General features: G+C 34.6%; 1 protein-coding gene across 6 annotated transcripts in view; it reads right to left on the reverse strand.

The window, feature by feature from the left end:
* Positions 1 to 9,984: 9,984 nt before the first annotated feature.
* LOC122045562 (methionyl-tRNA formyltransferase-like) overlaps positions 9,985 to 27,567 on the reverse strand; it is a 42,454-nt gene continuing 24,871 nt past the window's right edge. For all 6 annotated transcript variants that reach the window (XM_042605838.1, XM_042605837.1, XM_042605839.1 and 3 more), the window contains 4 exons: positions 10,831 to 10,931; positions 10,641 to 10,700; positions 10,329 to 10,526; positions 9,985 to 10,239 (listed from right to left, as the gene is read on the reverse strand). In XM_042605838.1, the coding sequence (XP_042461772.1) occupies positions 10,129 to 10,239; positions 10,329 to 10,526; positions 10,641 to 10,700; positions 10,831 to 10,931 (470 nt within the window). In that variant the 3' untranslated portion in view covers positions 9,985 to 10,128. The remainder of the gene's footprint in view (positions 10,240 to 10,328; positions 10,527 to 10,640; positions 10,701 to 10,830; positions 10,932 to 27,567) is intronic.

Raw genomic sequence — 27,567 nt, forward strand, 5'->3', positions numbered from 1 at the left:
CATATAAGCATACAATCATGGCATAACATATAAGCATGGCATAAGCACTGAATCATGGCAAAGAAACCAAATAAACACTGAACTGAATATAGCTAAACTAACTGAAACTAAATCTGTAACTGGAAACAAACTCAACTAGCATAATTGATTTTGAGTTTTGAAATCTAATACATAATAGGTAAAAATACTAAACATGCTGTTGGGCCCGGCAACTGTACTTGCTGTGCGCGCATCCCTACTAGACCCGGGGTTGCAAGTCCCGAATTTAGCAGGGTTGTCTAGGCTATCTGAACCTAGGGACGACTGTGGGAGTCCAACCCAATGGATATCTAATCCAGTACAGTGCCACTGAAAATAAAATACTGATATCTATAGCTAACTGATATAACATGCTGTTTCTAGGTTATCTGAACCTAAAGCTAGGTTATCTGAACCTAGAGGCGACTGTGGGAGCCCACCCATTGGACCGTAGTCCCATAAAACTGAAGTAAACTAATGTGCTGGTTTAAATACCTCTAATGCATCTAACTGAGCTATTAAACATAACTGAGGTGGTATTTAGCTATACTAACATTTTACCGAACACTTGGTGTGCTCCAACTCTCTCCTCTAATAGGGAGATCACCTCTAGGCACCCGACAACGTCTAGAATCTCCAACTAAAGGGGAACAACGTGTCCGGCCCGTCTAGAGGTGTTCAACTAGATCCCTAAATCCTCGAGGAGGGTTAAAACACACCCTATGTGCCGAAAAACCTGCATATAGCTAAATCTAACAGTATGCAATCAACGAAAGCTATTATACTGCAGGTGAGGGGTTTCTTACCTCTTGATCGTAATTTCTTACGATTCTATTCGCTAGAGTTCCGGTGGAGATGATCCTCTCGACGATCCGATCACGTCTTCGCGTTCCTCTCGCGGAGAAGAACCTCTTTCGTGTTGGAGTCGTCGCCGGAAGGTGAACCGATGGACCTTGGGCTTGGTGTGCCGTGCGTGAGGAAGGGGAGAAGAAGAGGGGCGCCGGCGTGAGGGTTTGAGAGGAGAAGGTGCCGAACCAAAATAAAAATAACCCAACTCCAACTTAAGTTTATTATTTATATTAAGTGGTTTAATGAACCCAACTCTAATATAAATATATTTGGTTCTCCTTTCTTTCAGCACGGCCCTGCTGGGTTCACCGGTTACTAATCTTATCCGTAAACCATAGGTCTCGGGTTCGATTCCCGCCTAAGCTATTTTACGGTTCTAATTATTTTTGCTACTTCCGATACTCGGAAAATTTCGGAAAAATATCTAAAAATTCCAGCAAAATCTTAGAATAATTCTAAAATAGTTTTGAGAATTTTCGGGCGTTACAGTTAGAACCAAGGTCTCATATCCATCTCTTTTAAGTTTGTTGGAGATATGTTCTTTCATAAACTTAGTAAATTTTGGTATTTGTTGTAGAGCATCCATAAGGGGAATCTTAATGCATAATTATTTGACTTTCTCTAAAAACTTGTCAAATTCTTTATCTTTCTTTGCATTGAAAATCCTTTGAGGGAAAGAAATTGGTGGAACATATTTTCTTGATGGAGGCTCTTCAATTGATACGACATTCTCCACCTCCTCTTGAACATGACCATTGTTAGAAGAGGAAGGAGAAGGCTCTCCATTTTGTTCAATTCCTTTGTATTTAGTGGTCCCTTGAGATTCACCAAAGGTCCATCCACTTCTCATCTTAATCATATTATAGTATTCAATAGGATTAGATTCTGGCTTCCTTGGAAAAGACCCTGGAGTTCTTAAAAAAGAACCAGCTACTTGCACTATTTGATTGTCAAGCACTTTCAAGTGTTTCTCAGCATTTTCCATCCTCACATTAAGTCGCTTGATATCAGTTTTCATTTCCAACCAGGTGGCTTGTATTTCTTCAAGGACCTTTTCTATTCTTAAGGGTTGGTGGCTTTGTTGATAGTCGGATAACTATCCCACTTCGTCTTGATTATTGCGATATGAAAAATTTGGATGATTCCATCATCTGGGATTATAAGTGCCTGAGTACGGGTTATTGTGCCTTGAATTAAAGTTGTCAATTGCATCCACTTATTCAATCTGAGCCAAATATGTAGTTATGGATCCTAGTTGGTATCTTTTGTATGCTTTGAATTCTCGTATATTTCGTAAGTTGTAATATCGTAATTCACCGGATTTGTGTTCATCAAGTCAAATCTTTTTGTTAGGGCATCCATCCTTGCAGAAATTAGATTCAAAGCATCCACATCAAACTTCCCAAGGATCTTGATAGGGTTGCTACATTCTAAAACCCATTGGTGATGGTTTAGTACCAAACTTTCAATAATTTATTGTGCTTCATCTAGTCCTTTGTTCATGAGAGGTTCGCCTACTGCGGAGTCCAAGGACACTTTCGTTTGATAATTCATTCCATTATAGAAAGTATGGATAACAAGTAATTTCTCTAATCCATGGTGGGGGCACAGTCTTAGCATTCATTTAATTATGTCCCCAGCTTCATACAAAATTCACAATCATTCTGTTGAAAGCTGAAAATTAGATTCCTCATATGAGCGGTCTTGCTTAGAGGATAGAATTTATCCAAGAATCTTTATTCACATTGCTCTCATGTGGTGATGTTGTTTACTGATAATGAATTGAGCCAAGTTTTAGCTTTGTCCTTCAAGTAAAAACTAAATAAAAGTAATCTTATCACTTCGGCTGGAACGTCATTCATCTTCATTGTACTATAGATTTCGTAAAATATCTCTAAATATTGGTTAGAGTCTTTGGTAGGTCCTCCTGATAATTTTGATCAACAAGTAATAGAGTTCTTGCAGTGTTATGTAAATATCTTATGATAGTTTTGATGTGATCAACCAAATCAAAGTTATGTCCTATTGTCTTTTGATATCTTGTGTCTAAGTGTACAAGAACTTAGGAGTACATGAAGTTAAGCAAAAGACGCAGCTAATGAGAAGGATGGCACGGGAGAGAGTCGATGAGCTCGGTGTGTCTGAGGCACGAGACGCTGCGGAAGAGTATGCTAGCGAATGAGGAGGCACGTGACGTTTCCAAGGGATGAGAAGTCGGAGCACAAGGTTGCTTGAGAAGGCTGGAAAATGAGCTTAGGTGAGCCTTATTCTGGATGGACAAAATCACCAAAGCGAGCGGAGCCAGAGCGGAAGACCTAGATGAAAAGTCAACTTGAAGTTAGCTGTGGTCCGGGCACTCAGAGCTATTTCAGGCGCCCAAAGTCAGGGCTCTCGAACCAGTCTGGTCCAGCTTGGGCGCCTTGGCGAGGTGCCCCTATGCGAAGGCGGTTCGAGGGCTCGGAGCTATTCCAAGTACCCAGACCAGAGAAATTTATCCAAATCAAGCTGTTGCGATCCGTTGTGATGTGGATAAAGTTTTATCCATACCTAGGCATCAGGAATCCTTCCAGGCCCCCGGAGCAAGGCTATAAATACAGTCCTAATCTTAGTAGTCAATACAACACTTCTATATTCAATTTCTTTCACTCTGTTCTTCATTTTTTTGTGTGTTCAAGGTTCTATATGAGGCTTCTTTGCCTCTGACTTATGTTGAAGAAAGAGTTTATTAGTTGAGCTTCATTTGTCTCGGATTAGCAACCTCCTTATTTGCAAACCAAGTAAATCCTTTTGTCTCATACTTCTTTTATTCATTTTATATTATTTTTAGTAAAGTGTTTGTCTTATTCAAAGCTGTAAAGTCGAGGAAGGTATTATTATTTTCTCAAGGCAATTCACCCCTCTTGCCGACAGCTAAGGGATCAACAAGTGGTATCAAAGTCTAACCGCTTCAGAAGGACTAACCGCCAACCGAAACACAGAAGACGATGGTCGGACTGAGCATCTACCCACCTAAGTTCAAGAGGGAGTTCACGACTTGGAGAAAGAAAATGGAGGTATTCTTCAAAATATATTTTGAATTATTAATAATTATGAAATATGATTTTGTAGCACTGAAGGATCAGCAAGGGAACGACAAAGAAGAACATTAATGGATGAAAAAGGAGCAAGCTAACATTGCGGAAAACGACAAGATAAAATTTCATTTGCTGAGCATTTTACTGCCATAAGAAGTCAACCGAATCGGAGCCTTCGAGTCAACCAAAGAGCTCTGGGAGAAATTCCTAGAACTACACGAAGGAACCTCGGAGGCAAAACTCACGAGATGGGATCTACTTTGGAACCAGATCAGCAATCTCCAGTTAGAAGAAGGTGAAGTCATTACACACCTCCACTTGAGATCAAAGAACTCATTATTGGACTCACAAATCTCAAAGAAAAGATAATCAATCGAGATTCGCTAAGGTATGCAATTAACGCTTTCCCTAGAACATCTGAATGGTCAACCCTATTAGATGCATATTACATCTCTAGGGATCTAGAGGTAAGTACTTTAGATGAATTATTTTCTATATTTGAAGTACATGAAATTAAATGTATAGATCTAAAGAAGGAGCCTAAGCACAATATTGTCTTAAAGGAAAAATTGGACGAACCGGATCCGAGACATCCCTTGACGATGATGAAACAACATTTTTGGTAAGGAAAGTCAAAAAAAATTTAAAGCTAATAATTTCAATCAAGTGCAGGCCAAGAAAAGGAGAAGAAAAGTAAGATGCTATTAATGCAATAAAGAAGGGCACGTCAAAGACAACTACTCAAAATTAAAGGAAAAGGACAAGAAGCCAACTCGTACAAAGCACAAAAACCTAAAGGCGACATGAGATGAAACGTCATCAGAATCGGAGATCGAAGTTTATGCCGGACTTGCACTGATGACAAGTCACCAAGAAGAAGAAGACGAAGCAAGCTCATCCGAAATGAACATCGAGAGCATCGATGAAGGGGGAGCAATATCAGAAGAAAGCAACACTACAAGGGGAACTTCAGATATTGAGATCGACAAGGTAAGTCAAGTACAATCTCTACCTCCTAACAAGTTATTTAAATTTATTTAAATTTTATCAAAATATTCCTATCAATTAAAAAATGATAATAAAAAATTATTAAAAAATAATGAGTTAAAAGGAACTTTAATAACATCTTGTCGATTAGAAGATTTCGACAAATTAAAAATTAAAAATGAAAAATTAAATGTAGAAATAGAAATTTAAAGAATGTTGCATGTTCAAATATAGCTATTATAAATTTTAAAAGACTAAACTAGTATTTTAGATATCATAAGAGCCAAATTAGAAGAATGCCATAAAAATATATTTTGAGAAAATTTTTATTAATCTAGTAGAAAGAAACCTATATTAGGTTCCAAAATCATGCTTAAATTAAATTTTTATACATGTCATACTTTTAAATTTATTTCATATTTGATGTTTGCCTAGAATTATCTAAATAGTTTGTTTGTATAGTTTTTATTCAAAATTAATTAGAAATTGATTTTTTTTCAAAGAAGAGGATTTCATTTTTTAACTATAGAAAAATTTTTAACATTTTTTCGTTGTATTAATTTTTATGACTTTTTTTTTTAACAAAAATCTTAATCTTTAATTTAAAAATATTTGGAGTGTAATTTTTTGCAAAATTTATTTTTCTATCAACATTTATCATATTCTCTATCTAAGAAAATATTTTTTTAATTTTTAACCATTATTGAATTTTCTATGAATTATTTATCCAAATGCTAATTTTTGACATTAAAAATTCTTGAAGATCAAATTTTTGAAAATTTATTTTTTTGTAAAAATACTTACTCTATTACAGTTTTAGAAAATTTTTTATAATTTTTTCAATCTTAAAAACTATTTTTAAGTAATTTTTAAAGAAAATATATCTTTATGTAGAAAAGAATTTATTACTCTTTAAATTAATTTTAATTTTCATGAAAATTTTATCCCTGGTTTATAATATGGCTGTTTAACCATTATAAAAAATTTCATAATTTTTCCATGATTAAATAAATTTTCAAATTATTTTTTCTAAAAAGAGTTTATAAATTGTAAAAATCCATATTTTCAAAATTTAAAGTTCATAATTTTTTCTGGATGATGGTCACTGTATTTTTTATCCCTTAGACTCTATTTTGAATTTATTTCAAGTTATTTTCACAATAAACCCCTACTTTTAATGTAATCAAAGTGGGAGACTTAGATGTTAAGTCTAGGAGGGTACATCTTTATTTTTGTATTTTTTTTCAAGTTATTTGTTTTTGGTTTTCCCTAATTTAACTTGGATTGCTCACATCAAAAAAGGGGAGATTGTAAGTACCCATGGTAGTTTTATGTGTTCAACCAAATCAAAGTTAGGTCATGTTGTCTTTTGATGTCTTGTGTCTAATTGTGCAGAAACTTATGTGCATAGGAAGTCGAGCGAAAGACGCAACCAACGAGAAGAACGACACGGGAAAGAGTCGACGGGCTCGGTGCGTCTGAGGCATGAGACGCTGTGGAAGAGTACACTGGCGGACGAGAAGGAGGTGCGTGGTGTTTCCGAGGGCCGAGAAGCTGAAGCGGAAGGTTGCTCAAGAAGGCCGAGAAATGGGTTCGGGTGAACCCTATTCCGAATGGCTGAAATCACCCAAACAAGCGGAGCTGGAGTAGAAGATCTGAATGAAAAGTTAACCTAAAGTTGATTGTGGTCCGAGCGCTCAAAGTAGCTCAGGGCGCCCGAACCAGTTTGGTCCAGTCGTGGCGCCGTGGTGAGGCGCCCTTGTGCGAAGGCGGTCCGAGGGCCTTGAGCTGTTCCAAGTGCCCAGACTAGAGAAATTTATCCAGATCAATCTGTTGCGCCGTGGATAAAGTTTTATTCACACTTAGGTGCTCGGAACCCTTCCAAGTGTCCGGAGTAAGGCTATAAATACAACTCTGATATTAGTAGGCAATACAACACTTATGTATTCAATTTCTTTCACTCTATTCTTCATTTGTTTGTGCGTTCAAGGTTCTATACGAGACTTCTTAGCCTCCGACTTGTGTCGAAGAAGGAGTTGATTAGTAAAGTGTTTGTCTTGGATTAGCAACTTTCTTGGTTTCAAACCAAGTAAATCCTTTTGTCTCGTACTTATTTTATTCATTTTAGATTATTTTTAGTAAAGTGTTTGTCTTATTCAAAGCTGTAAAGTTGAGGACGATATTATTATTTTCTCAGGGCAATTCACCTCCTCTTACTGATAGCCAAGGAACCAACATGTTAGACCTTCACATAAAAGAGCAAGTTCCAAATCAAAGTTATTTGCAAATTCAAAAATATAGAATTTAAAAGTAGGAAAGAAAATACAGAATATAAGAAAGAAGATTGAATTGCAAGCTATTTGCAAAATGGGAAAAAGGAAGTTGAGCATTAGAATGCTGGGGTGAAACTCAATCCGCTCTGTAATATAGATATGTCGTTCTGTAACATAGATTTATAGTTCAGCCGACCTGCCCGTTCGATAATACAAACCTGCTACTCGGCACCGAGGAGATAAAACACGGATATCTATTAGTCCTTGGAATAGTAATTGGCACATAAGACATTTACCTCAGTTATGCCGAGATTCGAGTCTCAAATCTTAAGTTGACAGCACCTTATACGTTAGCCACTAGATTGTCCTAATAGAACATGATTATATATATATATATATATATATATATATATATATATATATATATATATATATATATATGAAAAAAAAGATTAATAATAATAATTGAAAAAAATATAAGTTTTTACAGGGCGAAGAATAACATACGAAGAAACACTTGTGATATAGAAACTCATGCATCGAGCATATCGATTTTAAAACTGATTTATTTAGAGTTTAGGATTTATTTAGAAGCAACAAACACTAATTATAATATGAAATGAATTTGAAGGAAATTGATTGATTTATCAGTGAAGTTAAAGTTAATGCAAGTAGTTTTATAAAAAATTTAAGACTCAAGGAAGTAAAAGATAATTTCGGTTCAAGCATCTCCCATGGTCAGTTTTATAACAAGATGAAGGAAGATAAATCATATATCGAGTCGCCTCAAGTAAGAGAAAATTTAATTTTTGAGAGAAATGAATTTCGTGGGAATCGGTTCTTATCCAATGAAATAACTTTACCATTAGAGTACTAATTTGACTACAACATGGGAAACAAAATCCACTTGTCATATAACAATTGTAGTTTCAAGACCTCAATTTAACAAAAGATGATATTGCTCCCTACAAGTATTTAGTATCACCGACCCTATAATAAAATATATATAGATAAATTACAGTACATAAGAATCTCTTAAGTGAGAGGACATGACCCAAAGTAATGAAGCATCAACCCAAATTCAATCCGATAAATTTATCATTATTAATTGTGCTATGTCCGCGGGAGAGAAATTTTTTTTTAAAAAAAAAAAAACCCTAGCCTCCAAGACAAGGTAGTTTTGATAAAAAAAAAAAAAAGGCTCACTTACCTTATAACAATTGTATTAAAAGAAATAGAAAAGTCTTAAGTTTTTATTAGACCACTCTAAAATTTAGATTCCTTATATTATTTATAGTTAAATATAATATATGAGTGGAAAAATATAATAAAATCTATTTTAACGATATTGTTAGTATTATGATTTTTTTTTAAAACTTTTTATCTATGATTAAATCTAAATAAAATTAATATTTGTTTTTTAAAAATATCGTCCGTATAATCCAATTTTTAAAGTTTCAGTAAAAATACTTTTAACTTTCTTTGTTTCTATCTAGTAATATTTTATCTTTTATTTAAAAATAATATTTAATTCCCTTACGAAAAGTCAGATGTAAAATTTTTTATAAAAAGTAATTATACCCTCATCTTTTTTTTATTATTTTTCAATAATAATAAAAGGAGAAAATATATTGAATTGACTATTATATATTTCGATAAAAATCTTTATAAAATTCATATAAACACCAACATAAACAATAAAAAAAAATATAACTCTAAAATGGATAATCAGCCAAAAACTCATTTCACCATCCTTATCAAATCAAAAAGAGTCAGAATTTTAAATTGATAAATCAAAATCAAATAAAAATGGAACAAAATTCATTATTAAAAATTTACTTCTCATCACCAAATGTGACCGACAATGTATAAAAGACAATTGTGTATTCTTTTTATTATTTTTTTGATAATAACCTCAAGAGTGGAAAAATATATTAAGTTAACTATTATAGTCTTTAGTAAAAACCTTTACAAAATTCATACATATACCTACATAAACAATAGAAAATTAACAACTCTAAAAGTCATAACTAGACAAAAATTCATTCCACTATCTTCACCAAATCAAAAAAAAGAACTAGAATTTTAAATTGATAAACCAAAATCATTCATACTTCATTATATACTACATTTATTTGATGATGAAGAGATTTTTAATAATGAACTCTATTTGCATTTAATTTTGATTCAAAATTCTAGAATTCTAGTTTTTTTTAATTTGATAAGAATGGTGAAATGAATTTTTAATTGATTATCCTTTTTAGAATTGTTATTTTTTATAATTTATGCTGATACATGTATAAATTTTATAAAAATTTTTACCCGAGGATATAATAATCAATTTAATATAATTTCCCCTTTTAAAATTATTATCAAACAATGATAAAGAGACGAGAACAGAATTATCTCATACAAAATTTCTGACATCTAATTTTTGATCAAATAGGGTTAAATGTTATTTTACATATGGGGCAAAATACTTAAAACATAAAAAATACAAGGGTTAAAGATATTTTACCTATAAACATAAATCATATTCAATTATTCCTTCCATTTTAAGCATTTTTTATTTTTGGTAAAAATATTTGTTATTTAGAATATAGACATATATGCTATAAACTAGTATTAAAAGTCACTAGTATTAGAAGTTAAAAACAGAAAACCAATTGAAAACTCAACTGAAAATTTTAATAAATTTTCTAGTAAAGTAAATATCATATGTTATAAAATAGAGCTGAAGAATATTTTTTCAAAATTAAAATTATTAAAATATATAAGCTGTCTCAGAAAATAGTAAACAATTTAGATTTTTTTTAATGAAAGTTTGGATGTAAAGAGACTACTGATTTCTCAAGAATATTAAAGCAATTGAAGAAACAATAACAACACCAACAAATCCAACCAGGAAGAAATTATTGCCAGTGCCTTCAAATATGTGAAAGAGCCTTCTGAGGAAGTTTCAGCTTCTGCCCCCGCAAGCCGTTCCAAAAATCTCGTGCACTCATGACCTTCTTCCCAGGAGGTTGAAGCTCTAGAACCTGGCAGCCAAATACAAAAGAAACCATCAAGTATTGTCCAAATCCAAGCCTTCATAGCTTCAACAACAAAGTATTCAGTTACAATCCACCTCAAGCCAAGAATCGCCAGCGCATGGGACAAGCAATGCGCTACGAGAGTAAATTATCTCATTTCCACCTCCATCAACGTCAGTGGCATCAGAGATCCTAGTTGTAGTGATCTTTATCTCAACCACATTGGCATTACCGTTCATGTCAATCACTTGAAACTTAGCACGAGTTCCTGGCCAATCTGCAAATGCTCGTACCTGAAAGAGTGTTCTAATCATTCATACCAATGTAATATCTATTACCTGGCCAATGATGCATGAGTAGATCCAATCTCATTTAAGAAACCATGGACGCGGCAGTCATGAAGTTACCTTGTTGTGTATTGTTTTAGCATCTTGGTCGAATGATAGACATGACTCGTCGTTGGTCAACTACAGGAAAAAAAGGAAGAGATATGGATGAATGTGCAAGGAGCGTGCCCACAACTTACACAGGCTAATTATCTATTTTGATTTTTGGGCAAAAAAAATTCTAGTACAAACATAGCCCAAAACTTATTACCTTTGGTGCCGAAGAGGCTTTAGAGTGATCCTGTGGTTGTGCTTTCAATTTTGCAATACCATCCAAAATATGTGGAAGTTCACGAAGAAGTAATCCAGATCCTATTCATACAAATAAAAGGAATAAGTCTCTTCAAAAAAAAAGAAACTTATCATGCTCTCATGAAGTTTCCACAAAGATGTAATGTGAAACTGCATCGCCTATCTACATAAGAGTACTGCTATGAGGCACAATTTTAAGCCATTAACATAAGATAGGAATGGAAGGTCATTTTTTGAAAATGATTCATCTATAATATAGTGGTTGGTAGTTAAAGTATATTGGTTTCGAGATTGTCATGGAGGTCATACATTTTTTTTTCTATTCAAAAGACATCTTTAAGGTAAGTGTTAAGTGATAATTGATGTCTCCCCCAGAAAATATTAAAAGAGGAACTACTAATTCAGATCACTTTTAGCGGATCACAGCATTCAGTTCTGAAGCATATAATATAACTCAAATAAGTATAAGTAAACGATAAAGTAAAAGCACAACAAAATGTGCACAGATTATGGGTCTTGTAAGTTTGCTATAGAGTGCAGCATTATAAGCACAAAAATAAAATACAATGAATATATATATATATATATATATATAGAGAGAGAGAGAGAGAGAGAGAGAGAGTAATTTTATGTTGCCCAACCCGTCCACAACCTACTCAGACTTCCGAGCGCCCTGCACGCTCAGTTGGCAAAATAACAAATCTGTGTGTGTGGAGGGCAAATCAAATCATCCTCAGCGAAAAGAAAAAAAAAAACATAAAACATTTGGGAAAATATTTTTTACCATTGGCATATATAGCAGTCCACAAAACAACTATTTCAAGACCAATAGATCAAGGTCATTTGAAAGTTTTTAACAGGATGAGTCCACTAAAATAACTGGCCGAGGTTCAAAACGGCCCAAAAGAATGCATTTTTAAAGGACTCCATGGCAGGACCTAAGGTACCATTTTGTAGGAAAGCTCTACTTGATCGCTCTCTGAACAGATCCCCCATTTTCCCCCCTCTCCGGTTCATTCTCAGAGGCACTCATTTGATATAGTTGGCCTTTTCTGCTGACCATACTACACTTGTAAACCCAATTGATTTACAAGTTCAGCTATCTGTCATTTGTGAACAGTGAAAAGTGGGGTACTAAGAGGTAAGGTTCAAACAATCATTACATGTATGAGTTTCAGTTTCCGACTAAAAATGGGTACAATTTCACCATGGCAACACTCAATTTTACTCCTATAATCATCTTCCTCTCAGCTGGATAACAGATATAAGAATCTAGTACTCGGAAAGTTGATTCAATTGAAATTTTAGAGCCACAAGTTAAAAAAAAAAAAAGACATTCCAACGTCCTTGCTATATCAAAATGAGAATTGAGCATTTGAGAGGAACATCAGTACTTAACATCCAAGTAAACCTCATGATTTTCAGGATCTATATAAAATACTGCTTCTATGACATTTGGCACTGGAATTAGTTTCTTCATATGTCCATCTTGATTAACCTTGAGGATTAAACTTGGACTGGCGCAACTAAAATTGGAAGAAGAAGCACAAGTATATCAATATGAATATGAGTAGATCCTTGAAATATTATATCATCGGTATGATCAATGATACATCAAAATCAGGCTATAAGTATAATAAACCTCAATCATAATCAGTCAATATTGGTGCAATCAGTCTCCAAGGTTATAATATTTGACAATATACTTGTGTTTGGTAAGTTTAACCAAGGGTTGATCCAAATAGAGCCTGATGTTTGGAAGTGACAAGTCTAGTCAGGTCAAGGTTGACCAGATGACTAATAAAAAAAAGTCTAGTCAGGTTAAGGTTGACCGGATAACTAGCAAAAGTCCAAGCAGTTCAACAGTGACCAGATGTTTGGTAACGAAAAGCCCAAGCAGGTCAAGGATGACCGAATATCAGGCAAGTGGCAAGTGGCAAGTCCAAGCAAGTCAAGGTGAGTGGATACTTGGCAAGGGAAAATTCAGGCAGGTCAAGAATGACTAGAGGTTTGGTAAGTGACAAATCTAAGCAGGTCAAGATGACCAGATGCTTAATAATCGAAAAACCCTAGGGACAGACTCTAGGTAGAAGTCTTGGAGGAGTGAACTTTAAGTAAGAAGTAAGCCTAGTAGGTCAAGTAGACTTACAAGATTAGTTTTGCTTGTGGTGTTTGTTAGGTCAAGTAGATTTACAAGATTAGTTTTGCTTATCGTGTTTATATGCGTGTCATGTAGGAACCTGAAGCTAGAAGCAAGATGAAGAGCAGACGAACACAATTGGACGCAACCGAGTGAACCGAACTTGACCCGAGTCGAACTAGACCCAAACCGGTTCAATGGATCGGTTGGGTTTGGTTGGCTAGGTTTGAGTCCGGACTCGGAATTGGTGACATGGCTTGGTTCAGTCGATCGGAAAAATTTTTTGATCGACCAATAAACCTGATAACGATGAGATCGCGTGGATTGGTTCAGATCGTGATGAAGTCAATTGTGGGGATTAGATTTTATCAAGTTAGGTCGATCGAACAAGGTTAATCGGTCTACCGATTAAGTGTTATAAAAAAACCCTCGAGATTAGAGTTTGGAGGCATCAATCTTCCAATACTACTATGATGTTCCCTTGCTATGCGCTCGAAGGAAAGACAACTGGAGAAGCGCTAGGAGTGTGAGACGCTCAGGGCTTCCAAATCGATCGACAAGTTTGTGTGTATTTCATTACAAGCATTGTTATTACTTTTCATATACTTTATGCTTGATTAAATTCATAAGAGATTTCTCCAACTCACGAAAGGTTTCGGAACGGAGAAGACAGTAGACAAGTGTCACTTGTGCATAGGCCTTAAATGTACTAACTATGGGGGTTGGTAACTAAGTGAACCCCAAGTTGTGTCTATCGATATCCCCCCCCGGGCTCTTCCTCCTCTATCGATCTCCATGATCCTACAACTGTATCAAAGATAGTCGACTCTGTTGGTGCAATATCTCTTGGGTCAAGGTTGACCAAGTTGACTAAACTTAAATTGGCTCAAACTTGAGTCGTAATGTGTGAGTTTCGATGTTTAGCAATATATGAAAATTGTTTTGACAATGTATGGAGATTGCAGGAGCAATCGTCCGTTTGGGAAATTGGTCAAGGTTGACCAGGTTGACAAGAAGAAGAGTCAAGTAGGTCAAGCTTGACTGGATACTTGACTGGGAAAGTCCTAACGGGAGGTTAGGCAAGGATACCAACGGGAAGGTTAGCAGAAGAGGGAAATCCAAGTGGGTCATTGTTGACCGGACACTTGGTGTTGAAAGTCCTGGTCAGGCAGAAGGAAAATCTTAGTGAGTGAAGTTAGGTAAAAGTCCTGGTGAGTAAAGCAGGGCAGAAGGGAAGTCCTGGTGAGTGAAGCCAAGTAAAAACCCTAGTGAGTGAAGCTAGGCAGTAAGAATGTCCTAGTGAGTGAAGCCAGACAATGGAAATCCAGGTGGGTCAAGGATGATTGGACATCTGGTGATTGGAAGTCCAAGTAGGTCAAAGGATCGACCGGATACTTGGTACAAGGAGAAAAATCTAAGTGGGTTAAGGGATTGACCGGACACTTGGTGAAGAAGTCCCAGCAGATCAAGGTTGACCGGATGCTAGGCATTGAGGAGTCCCAACAGGTTAAAGTTGACTGGATGTTAGGTTTGGGAACCCTAGACTTGAGTTAGGCAAGTTAGGGTTGGTCAATCGATCAGGTGATTGATTGAACCAGAGCCCAATTGATCAACCGATTGATTGGGTACCTTCTCGCGAGCACAGAAAGATTCCCAATCGATCAGCCGATCAATTGGGCAACTCCAATCGATCGGTCAATCGATTGGGGCTGGATTTCTCACAAGGATGTGAAAAAGGCTAAATCAATCGGTCAATCGATTCAGGCATTTTCCAGTGAGAGCACAGAGGCGTTCTAAATCGATTGGTCGATTGATTCAAGCCTCCCCAATCGATTGGTTAATCGATTGGGATATGCCCGTTGCGCAGGATGCAAGTTTTGGACAGCTGGGATCACTAGGATCTGACGTGGCAATCGATTGGGAGGAGGCCCAATCCATTGAGAGTCCTAGATCGCGGAATATAAAGGCGTCAGCGAGTTCAAATAATGTAGCGCTTACACGAAAATCTTCCCCGATTCTTCTCCACCGAGCTCACGAGTCTTCCGCCAGTTCTTGGAGCATCTTGGGTACAAGTGTTGCTGCACTTCCAAGAGTTAAGAGGCATCTACAAGCTACACGAGATCGAACAAGAGAGGTTATTCATTGTATTGTTTACTTTTACTTCTTGTTTCGAGTTGTATGCTTGTGTGAGTTTGTACGAGATTTCTCCACCTCTGGTAGTTACCGAGAAGGAGTGTTTTTCATAATAAAAAGTGCTCGTGTCTGTGGATCCTTGGATTAGTCACTTCTTCTTGAGGTGGATACTAAGTAAATCTTGGTGTTAACGTTGTGAGCTTGCTGTGAGGTTTTCCGCTGCATCATCGTCATCTTAAGCAAGCAAACAAGCGCGACGAGCTATTCACCCCTCCCCCCCTTTCTAGCTCCCGAAGTGACCCAACAGACTCTTGTTCGGACTAACCGCCAAGGGAGCAAAGAGGTCAGAGATTGAGGGGGAGCAAAGGTATGAATTAAGATTTAAATTTTAAGTTCCATATAATATGATTTAAGTATAGGGAGAGAGGACACTAAAAAATAAGTGTTTCACTCATAAGATTCGGATGACATAACCGGTGACAAAAGAGAATATGATGTCAGGAGTCCGAAGGAACAAAGAGCATAACGTGTGCTTCTAGTGCAAGCGAGCCAGACATTACAAGAACTAATGCTTGAAGAAGAAAACAAAGAAGTCTAGGAAAAACGATCTAGGTCAGTAAGTTTAGAATTTATGAAAATATATAAATGGATGATAATTTAACTTCAAATTATTGCAATAAATTAGAGGATAATTTGAATGATAAGTTAGATGAGAAAAAAAAATCAAATTTAAATAATAATTCAAATTTAAATAATAAAGATAACTCTGATTTGAAGAATTCAAAATTGATTATTAATAATTTAAAATTAGTTAATTTTAAAAACAAAATTAATCAAGATCAAGCTAGATCTAGATCAAATTAATTATAATTATGATAGGATATTTGATTTATTCAATCAAGATAATTAAAATTTGAACAATTCAAATGTAATTAAATTAAATAATTAGAAATTAAATAAAAAATTAATTAATCAAAATAAAGTTAATTTGAATACTTCTAATTTAATTAATCAAAATTTAATTAAAAATATAATTAATTAAGATAAAGTTAATTTAAATAATTCAAATTTAATTAATCCAAATTTAATTAATAAATTAATTAATCAAATAAAGTTAATCTAAACAATTCTAATTCAATTAATTTAATTAATAATTCAACCCATCAAAATAAAGTTAATTTAATTAATAACCAAAATAATTCTAAAGATAAATTTAGTTTGAACAAATCAAATTTATTTAAATTAAATAATTTGAATTTAAATAATAAATTAATTAATCAAGATTTGCTAATAAATTCCAATTTTAAAAATTCGAAATTAATTTTTAAAAATTCAAATAATAAAACTTCAAATGTTAAAAAAATTCTAATCTTAAAAATTCAAATATTCAAAATTCAAAATTAAATTCTAAAACTCAAGAAAATAAATCTTTTAATGTTAAAAAGTTAAATTTAAATATTAAAAATCTAAATTTTAAAACTCAAACCAAATTATAATAAAGTACCTTTTAATTATGGAATAATGATTGATTCAAATATAAATTTAAGAAATTAATCTTTAACTTTTAAAAAATTTAAAATTAGAAATACCAACTTTGAAAAATAAAATTACAAACATTAAAAACATAGAATTGAATTACAAGTCTAAATCAAACACAAATCTAAAATCCATAAACTGAATTACTATGGAACTAATTAACACAATTATTCTCAAGAAAATAATAAACTTAATAAAAATAAAAAATATGTCAAAATGGATTGACACATTCGCAGATTAACACGAAATGTATCAAATCGAGAATTTGATATATTATTAGAAACCAATAATTATTTTATCGACTTGTGCGACATATTGCATATTTTCTATGTACACGCATACTTGTATCTAATTACCATGTCTATTTATGTCATGTCATACGTGCTAATCTTAAATTAATTGCTTATTATAGAACGGTTAGATAGGAAAAAGGGTTGTCTGATCTTGACAACATAGTATCAAGACTCAGTGAGATGATCATACATTAGGGAAACTTAGTCTAAGTATGTCTGGGTTGGATAAGGAGTATCCTACTTGGTGCACTCAACTAAGAGGAACTAACTGAAGCTATCTCACTGTATCCTAAACTAGTTAGACTAGGGTTCTGCACTAAGTTAAGTGTTCAATTTCTTGAATTGGTTTTGTGTAAGTGGTCATTGATTCGATTGAGAAGGCTCTATGTCTCGCCACGACCTAGAAGACAAGTCTAGAAATGTTCACTTAATTAACTGTCGTTTAAACTTGAATATAACCCAAGGTCACACAACCTTCCCCAATTCAAACTTAACGTCAATTAAGTAAATTTGAAAAATCATCTCACAAAACTCATAAGGCAACCATGTATTCTATGCATTGAGACACATAAAATGGGTGAGAGGATAAAGACAATTACATTGAAAATATTTTGAAATTTGTTTCAAAATCTATAGGATTATTTTCTAATAGTAATTTCAAAATAGTAATTAACATAGTGATGTTTAATAAAATTCATAATTGATTGGGTATATATATATATATATTTTCAAAAATCTATATACCTTTGAAAATGATACTTGTTGACCAACACTTAGAGTTTAAATCCTGAAGTCAACTTTGAATTTCTATAACGCTAAGACACATAGGTATGTCTTCCTTGTGATTAACAAGGACGTCCTAAGGGTGTGTTAGATTAAAGGCGAGGTACTTTCTGAAAGACTAATTTTTAAGGGAATTTTTCAAAATTAATCACATCTTCAAAATATCTTGAAAAAGAAAGAAGTATTTTGAAAATTTTAAAAATAATTTTATAAATTCCTTTAACAAAGATTTCGAAATATTTTTCGCATATGATTTTGAAAAATGTTTTCAACAAGCATTTTTTTCGTTGAAAGATCATTTTAAAAAAAGTTTGGAAATTATTTTAAAAATTACTTTGAAATTATTTTTGAAAATATGTTTTAACATGACTTTCAAAATATTTTCAAAAACTCCTTGAAATTATTCTATAAAAAAAATATTTTGCAAATATTTTCAAAAACCATATTTGTTGAAAAATTTTGAAAGATATTTTCAAAAATGTTAAAAGTTAAGTAACTATTTTCAAAGAAAATTTTGAAAATATAATGGTCTTTCAGAGGTATGGGTAAGAATTTTGACTAAGGAAAACATTGTGATTGTGGTGCAAAACTTAAGGAGGGCCTGAGATAATTGACCTTTTGATGTATGTCAAAAGAGGAGAGAAAGACTTAGATAAATTTATAACCTCTCAGTTTAGCATAAGATCCTTAAAACCTAAGTCTAACTTAAGAGTATTTTCAAATATCAAAAAGGAAGATATTGTTAATGCAATCAGCCTCTATAGTTTCAATGTTTGATAATATATTTGTGTCACCAAGGGTTGATCCAAACAAGACCTGATATTTGTTAGTGAGAAGTCTAGTCAGATCAAGATTAACTGGATGACTAGCAAAGAGAAGTCTAGAGTCGTGCCTATTAGGAGGCAAAAGAGTCATCCGACTCGGATAATTTTGAAAAAAAAAAACTATTATATAGCAGTGTAAATTTGTCCAATATAATCCCTTGCACTTTAATCCTTCTCACAAACCGATCAAAGAACTTTTTTTTTTCATCTTTCCCCTTTTCAATTCTTAAAAAGCAATGAAAGATTTGATGGTAAAATCATTTTTTAGTACCTTGAAAGTTTGATTTCTTCATCCTCTTGCTTTTTTTTTATTATTAGTTTAGAATATTTTTCTTTTAAAAGTAGGAGTAGATATTTCGACTTGTTTAATAGATGAAACAAGATTTGTGTATGTTCTTTGAGATCTAGAATTGACTGGAAAAAATATTTATGACTCCATTAATTTTGTAGATTATCCAATCAAAGAAGATAAAGTGAGCTTTTAGTTTGAGTTTTTGTTGTTTTCACTACTTTATGATAATAATAGGAATTATATTAATCTATTATAAGAAATCTTCATTAAGATGAGGCATTGATTCATATGCTTACTAAATTTTGAATAAATATCTCACAAAATTGCAATATAAGTAAAAGTATATGTGACATTCCTTCGAATTGTTTGTTGAATTCTTAGGTTAATCATACCTCCTAAGTACATGTCCGGATCTAAAAAAAAAGAAAAGGAAACTAAAGATTGAAAAATAATTCAAAGATAAGTTGGAGTTATCAATAATTACTTTGTTTCAAACGAAAAAGCAATTGCAAGTTGGAACGTAGTTGATAATTCAATTAGTAAAGAACAAGATAATGAATTGGATGAGAATGAGATTGATATTGAAGAAGTTCTGTGTCAATGTGAATGAATTGAATGATAATGAGAAAGACAATAAGTATGTTCAACATGAGAACTTGAATCGGGAGACTTGCTTTGATGATCCAGGAAAGTGGAACAATATTGATCATAATTAGAGACTTTTTAGTAGAAAGAGCTCAAAGAGAGATGTCTATAATGTGTTTCATAAAGATAGTGCTAACAAACATTTCAATACGTCACATTATAAGAGAATTCTGCAAAATGGGGAGGAAAGTGATAGAAGATGGCTATTATATTCAGTTTTTTCTCGCAAGATTTTTTGTTTTCACGGTAAGTATTCAAGAAGCAAGCATAGTTAGTTAGCCAATGAAGGATACAATGATTGACATAATTTGAGTCACTAAATTACAAATAAAATCGATTTGCCCTGTGCTTATGTTTTCTTTCGTTGTGTATTTGATTTCCGCTGCATGTTAATCTTTTGTAGACGAATATGAAATCAAGATGAAGCAATCAAAGTTATTCACCCTCTCTAGCTTACACGGGTCTTAACAATCAATTGAAAAAGAAATACTAAACAACTTGATTATATAGACTTAATTAGTTTTTTTAACTCTAAAATTGTAAAGTGGATTGTTTTTAAGCGATCATTTTAGGCATGTTTTTCTTATTATTCGATTATAATAAAAATATTTTGACTATTGTGTATTGTTTAGCTTTTGGTATTGATTTAGTTTGAAAAAGTTGTTATGAAACTAAACGAATATGAACACACATCATGATTTAGGGATTTTTTTTTTAAAGTTGAACTCAAGCCTAAAAATTATTAGGACCGGCCTTAGAGAAGTCTAGTCAGGTCTTGATTAACCGGATGACTAGCAAAATGAAGTCCGGTCAAGTCAAGGTTGACCGTATAACTAGCAAAAGAAAAGTTTAATCAAGTCAAGGTTGATTGGATGACTAGCAAAAGTCCAACTAGATAAGGTTGATCGGATGTTTGGTAAGGGAATGTCCAGGCAGGTCAAGGATGACCATATATGTAGCAAGTGACAAGTCCTGATGCTTAGCAAGGGAAAGTCCAAATAGATCAAGGATGACCAGATGTCTGGCAAGTGGCAAATCCAAGTAGATCAAGGTGATTGGATGCTTGGCAAGGAAAATCTTAGGGGAGTGAACTCTAGATAGAAGTCTTGGAGTGACTCCGAGCAAGAGGTAAGCTAATAGGTCAAGTAGACTTACATGATTAGATTTGCTTGTTGTATTTGTATGTGTCTTGCATGAACTTGGAACTAGAAGCAAGACGGAGAGCAGACGAGCACAATCAGACACAGCTAGACCAAGTTTGGAGTGAACCAAATTTGACCCGGGTCGAATCGGACCCATGCCAATTCGGTTAACCCATCCACTGGTTTGGTCGACTGGTTGGGTTTAGTTAACTGGGTCCGGGTTTGAACTTGGACTCGGTGATGTGGCTTGGTTCAGTCGACTAGAAAATTTTTTCGATCAATCGATAAACCTGATAACGATGATAACGACGAGATTGCGTGGCTCGATCCAGATCACAATGAACTCGGTCATGGAGGTCAGATTTGACAACATCCGTTCGATCGAATGAGGCTTATCGGTCTACCAATCAAGTACTATAAAAGAACCTGCAGATCATTGTTCAGAGGCATCAATCTTCCAATACTACTATTTTGTTCCCCTGCTCTATGCTCGAAGGAAAGGCAACAACACTTTGCTCATGTGACCGAGGAAGCGCACCAAGTGGAGTCCAAGACGTTCAAAGCTTCTGGATACAAGTTTGTGTGTATTTCATTACAAGTATTGTGGTTACTTTTCATATGCTTTTTGCTTGATTAATCCGGAAAAATTCCAGAAAGGAGAAGACTTAGTGGACAGGCGTCACTTGTGCATAGGCCGCCTGTCACTTGTGCATAGACCTTGGATGTATTAACCCTAGGGGATTGGGAACCATGTAAATTCTCGAGTTGTGTCTATGTTTATTTATATTTCACTGCTAGTACTAATCTAATAGGAACGAACAACGCGATTGATATTCACCCTACCCCCCTTTATCGATCCCCACAATCCTACGGTCAAAGCTAGGGTCTCCTATATATCGTCGTAGCTATGGACATGATTTGGTTTACCACACTTATATTGTGGCAAAAAGGAGAATACGCTCGCCCCCAGCGCCCCCGCCAACCCGTCCCAGGGCCAACACGGAGGAGGTAAATCACGGGCGGCTACTAGCCTTTGGAATAGTGACTAGCACATAAGGGAGGTATTTACCCCGGCTTTGCCGAGATTCGAACCCCATACCTCATTGTGGCAACACCTCATGCACTAGCCACTAGACCCATCCGAGGGGACGATTTACCACCCTTATATTGAGTTCATTGATAGTGGCTCTTAATTTTTCTAGCACCACGATTGTCATAGTTATGGACAAGCCTCTAGCTCAAGTGTTGGAATTAAAGGAAAATAGGTTTCACCACATCTCCATTATCATTGCCTCCGAGAAATTGCACTGCTATCAATATCACTATCATGATTTTGAACTTCATGTCGGACAGTAATATCAGAACGTGATGAAGTCTCCTTACTTTCATTATGTTCTCAATTATAAATTGCATCGATGTCTTGTATAATTGATTTCGGACAATTTTCTCTCTTTTTCAGCTATTATAGGAGTTTGTTATTTCCTTTGTTTATGGTCTTCAACTCTATTTGAGTTATGATATATAGGAAAGTTTAGGTCAAGAGCCAAGAGCCAAATAATAGAATATGTGACCAGAAAGTTGCATCTCATTTTTCTTGCTTTTGAACACCACCTCCAACTTGTACTTATTCAATCTTGTAGTGGATCTCTTGCTTAACAAATAATGTATACTCAGCCTCGACAACACTCCACTAATGGTTATCGGATCATCCTTATACTTGACAAAGCAAATAACGAATGGGTCTACAATGTAGAACCTTTGTTCTTCCTCTCTTCTACCATTACTTGCAATTTCCGACATATGATACAATAAACATAGATCATCTTCTTTTTTTGACTCTTATGTCTGCAAGACAACAACCCTTCCTCTTTGACTCATAAACAATGTTAACGAGGTGTCTTCTTCTCTAGCATCTCTATTGTTGCTAGTTCTCAGATTGATGCTTCCTCTCCGTAGTATTTCTATAGTGCATCATCTCCTCCTATCATTGGCATATAGAATCTAGTGCATCATCTTCTCCCTATTATTGGCAAACAGAATCATGAGATGATGAGTCACAGGAAGATAGCATCCTTATCTTGATCTATTCCAGATGGTACCAAGATAGGTTTGGTTGCAATCAGTACCGAAATTGTTTCGACAAAGACAAGATAGTGACACTTAACCTATACCAACGTAATATCAGTAATAGTCAATGGTTGTGTCAACCCATACTTGTTGGCACTTGAAACTATCCAAGTGGATGTAAAAAGTGGAAAAAATTAAAGAAATGTCAATCTTGTTGGCACCTGAGACAAAAGCAATCATTCCTTTCTATTAAATAATTCAGATTTTCTAAATCAAATCTACTAAAAATAGGGTTATCTTGTATTTTGATAGTTGGGACAGTTTCTCTTTATCCAAGGAAGTGCATTGTGGGTCGCAGATGAATTTTTTCTATTTAACATTCACAAGATGGAGCTACTGATAGTCTTAAAGACTACATGGTGATAAAGGGGTACGCCAAGATTTTTAGTGTTGACTAGCTTGAGACTCGTTTTTTTTTTGGATAAAAGTATATATATATATATACATACTAATATAGATGATGATATAATAAGAGATAGAGCTCAATGGCGTAAAAGGATTCATATAGCCGACCCCACCTAGTAGGAAAAGACTTGGTTGTTATTATTATTGTTGTTATTGTATATATATATATAGCAAGCTCAATCAAGTCCATTCAGCCATACATCCAGTCTCACACAACTAATATTCCTTAACCTCTTCATACACACTCAACCACTCATCCAAAGGAAGCAAACGGAAGCGCCACGTGGTGTCCATGAATTGTGGTGTCCATGAATTGCAACACCGACAGCTCCAATCTGGATTGGGTAGCCTAGTCTGTTATGATCCAGTTGTTAAGGCCCATCAGCATCCAAAGCCCAACTTATGAAGCTAGAGAAGAGCAGCCCACTCCTTGGCAGGCCAGTCTGCTTGGGCTATATCCACAACCCGGCCCAGCAAAACCAGTACCAACCTGGCTTTAGATCCCAGTCACAGCCCAAATCTTCAAGCTTCAACCCAGTATGATAGGCCCAAGCCTGCAGCCCACTGGTTTTGGCTCTATGGAGGCAATCATTTTGGAGTTCAAATTTCTAATTTGCCTCCCTTTTGCACGCTAACCTAGCCCATCTCACTATCAATGCGTGTGCTCAGTATGTGACAACCATCTTCCCAGCTCCAGCAAGCCATCAGAGCTCAGACTACCATCCGGGATGTCAGAAAGAAGCCATACCGAAATTTCCCAAATATAGAACTTTGCTTCCCCTCCAACCAACGAACTCTCAACCAAGGTTTAAAATACCCTTCTATCCCAGGCAAAACTTACCATTCCACCCGGCACAACACCAGAACCGCGGTCGGCAAAGGCACCACGGGCCGCCACCGCGGCGAACCCATAGGGGTTGCCGGAAGCATTGCAACCCCGAGGGTCGTGACAAAGAGGCGTGCACTTGGGACCCCGCGGAGAGGCACACGCCCAAGGGCGCGCGACGACCCATTTTGTTGGTCGCGACAACATCCCACTATCATTTTGATTAATAAATTCAATCAACTCCTAACTGTAAATGAGATAATTTAAACAGACTTAATCAAATCCTATTAAATCTATCCCATTACATATATACTATTTATTTTAATTTTAAAAATATATAATAAAATTTATATTTATATTTATTTACCATATAATAGTGCTCAAATATATTTTCCTTTTTTAAATATTTTTTTAATTTTTAAAAATATTTAAATTATTTTTTATTTTAATTAATATATTTGATATTTAAAAAATACCGAAATCATATCGGCATGGTACAAAACAATACTGAAACCGTATTGTTACGATTGACTGCACAGCTCGAGATTTTAAATCATACTCTCCACACCCCCAAACTAGAGTTCTCTCTGCACCCCTAGTCAAGGGCTCTGCATAGTCTTAGAGCAGCTAGAAGGGATCTCGCCGTCGCCTCTTAATTAACTTGACATAAAAATGTCATCTTGCTTTTTGACAAAGTCTATATAAAGCAACCTCATACCGATTTATGTAAGCTAAAGAAATCTCTATATTGATTGAAGAAATCTCCAAAAGATCCATTTGGAAAATTTAGTTTAGCTCTTCGACAATATGGAATAACATGAGTATTATGGATCATTCTATGTTCTACTTTATTTGACAACTTAAAAGACAAATTGATCCAAAACACAGAAGGCTAGAAGAAAATTATATTATTTAACAATCACCAGACTCGGCATTTTATTGTTAATGTGATGAGACACTTTCAAAAGAATCCATGTCATGACTATCAGATTGCAAATATAAAAATTCTACATTACATAAGAGGGTGCTGCAAGAAAATCTTATCTTTAGATCACCCTACATTGTGCACATTATACTATATAGATAGATGATGGATTAAGCATCCGATAAAGCTAGGATATTCCACTAAAGTTGTTGAAGCTATACAGTAAAAATCAAACAAAAATGAATACAATCTTAAATCTCATGTCTTCTAAGAGCACAAAGCATCTAAAGATCGAGTCACTTTATCTTAGAGTTCAATCTAACTATAGCATGTGTAAAAGGCTCATCTGTAAATATGTAAGAAATAAAGAACCTACTTATAATATACCTTTATCAATTAACTTTTATATAGGTAGAGGGGCTAATTCCTAATAGACACTTTGCAACTAACATTTACATCCCTCGCATTTGTCAAAATAATAGTGGTATTTTCTCACATCATATCAGTCTAAGATTATTAATAATCATGTTTAAAAAGTATAATTGCATGGTATAATGAAGAAAACAATTTGTTTTGTTTTTAATTTAAATGATGGATTATGATTAAACTTAGAGCCATCAATTTGAGTTAGACCCGTCGGTATAGTTCACCCCACTAAATAATTTAAGTCCATTTAAAGGTGAGTCTAGGTGGGCCGACCAATCAGGCTCGTGACTGTGCAGGTATGCCCGCGGGGGGCTTAGGTTGGCCCGCGGATTGAGAAAAAAAATTCTCTAAGGAAATTTTTCTCAAATAAATAGAAGAAGCAAGAATGAGAGATTAAGAGGTGCTCCTTTTGTGCAATTAAATTTTAGAAAAATAAATATGAATTCTACTCTTAGTCAAGGAAAAAATTAATAAACTATAACCAAATCATTTATCCTTCCACAATTTCTTTGTAGACAGGAATCTTCAAAGATAATAAACACACAAAAACATGCTTGATTAAGGTTCCATGAAAGTCATAAGCCCTAAACTCGCCTAACTCGTAACCCAAATTTAAAAAATATTAATCTTTGATATATATTATTTTATTTTATTTTTTTGATGGGCTTGTGGGTTGGCCCATATAACCTGCAACCCGCCATGGGTTGGGTTGGGGATTTCCCAACATGTCAAGATGATGGATCAGCACACCCCGCCAAATGGCGGGCCCGCCACACTACAAGTCAGCCCGTCTAACAGCTCTAATTAACCCAAGTATAGAGAAAAACACTATAAATCTTTTTATAAATGATAAATTTATTTCATGAACTAAAATATGTATGATGGTTACTAGGTCAAAAGTAGATAAATTAAATATATGCTATTTTTCTCTTTCATATGAATTGGTATGATAATGGTATACATCCATTATGTAAAGAAACTAATTAAATATAGAACTTATGAAGTAACCAATATATTAAAAAAAAGTAATTTTCAAAAGTGAGTTGCAAATGTACGCACAAATCTCTATCAATCTACAAGATAGTTCCACCAAATCTGCTCTTGCAATTTAAAATTGCAAGGATTCTTAGATCATATCTAAAGCCAACCTTACATTAGATCAAGTGAATTGGCTCCCTACTTAAACTTTCTTATTTCTTTAATGAGCAAGGCCCACTTGTTAATTAAAGAGACTTAATATTTAAAGAGAGAATAGAGATTCTAGCATCATTGTTGTTGTAACTCAAGGTCATATTACACCAATTCTATCCACATAATGACCGGAAGAGATGGCTGGGCTAAGTCTCAAGTGATTGAGGCGACACTAGTGTGCAAGGTTCACTTCAAGGGTGCAAGGAAGGAGTTCTTATTCTACTGCCAGTTGACAGATTGGAAGGCAGCTGGAGTGTGACTACTGGTTCAGGCTCTCGCAAGTGGTGTGCAGGAGATCGAACTTGAACACAACTATTGATGCACTAGGTCATCACAGTGATGATCACAAGATCATATACGGCAATAAGGTGCCTGGAACATTGTTTAAAATTTTAGACGGTGTCGGAGGTTCGATTAATGACATGAACAATAAGATTTTGATATTATATCATGCCATGCCGATACAGTTTTGGTACTTTTCTAAATATAAAATATATTAATTAAAAAATAACTATAAATGCTTACTATTATATTAAACTAATACCAATAATAACTAAGCATTATCACACTAGGTGGGGTTGGCTATATGGATGTTTCTACGCCATTGGGCTCTATCCCCTACTATATCATCATCTATACTTAAATAAATTTTATCTTATTTTATTATTGCTAACCAAGTCTTTTTGGGTCTTCCTCTTCCTCGTTTGATGTGTGTATTTATCATAGTTTCACATTGTCTAACTGGAGCATTTATTGACCATCTAAGTACATGTCCTAACATCTTAAATGTGTCACTCGGAGTTCCCTCAATAGATGCAACTCCGACTTTTTCTCTAATACTCACATTTCTTATTATGTCCATCATTGTATATCCACGCATCCACCTTAACATCCTCATCTCTGCAACCTTCATCTTCTTCTCATGTGCTCGAGTCATAGTCCAACATTCAGCACTATATAACATAGTCAGTCTAACCGTCGTTTTGTAGAACTTCCCTTTAAGTTTTA

This window comes from Zingiber officinale, chromosome 2B, assembly GCF_018446385.1.
Source record: "Zingiber officinale cultivar Zhangliang chromosome 2B, Zo_v1.1, whole genome shotgun sequence".
Taxonomy (NCBI): Eukaryota; Viridiplantae; Streptophyta; class Magnoliopsida; order Zingiberales; family Zingiberaceae; genus Zingiber; species Zingiber officinale.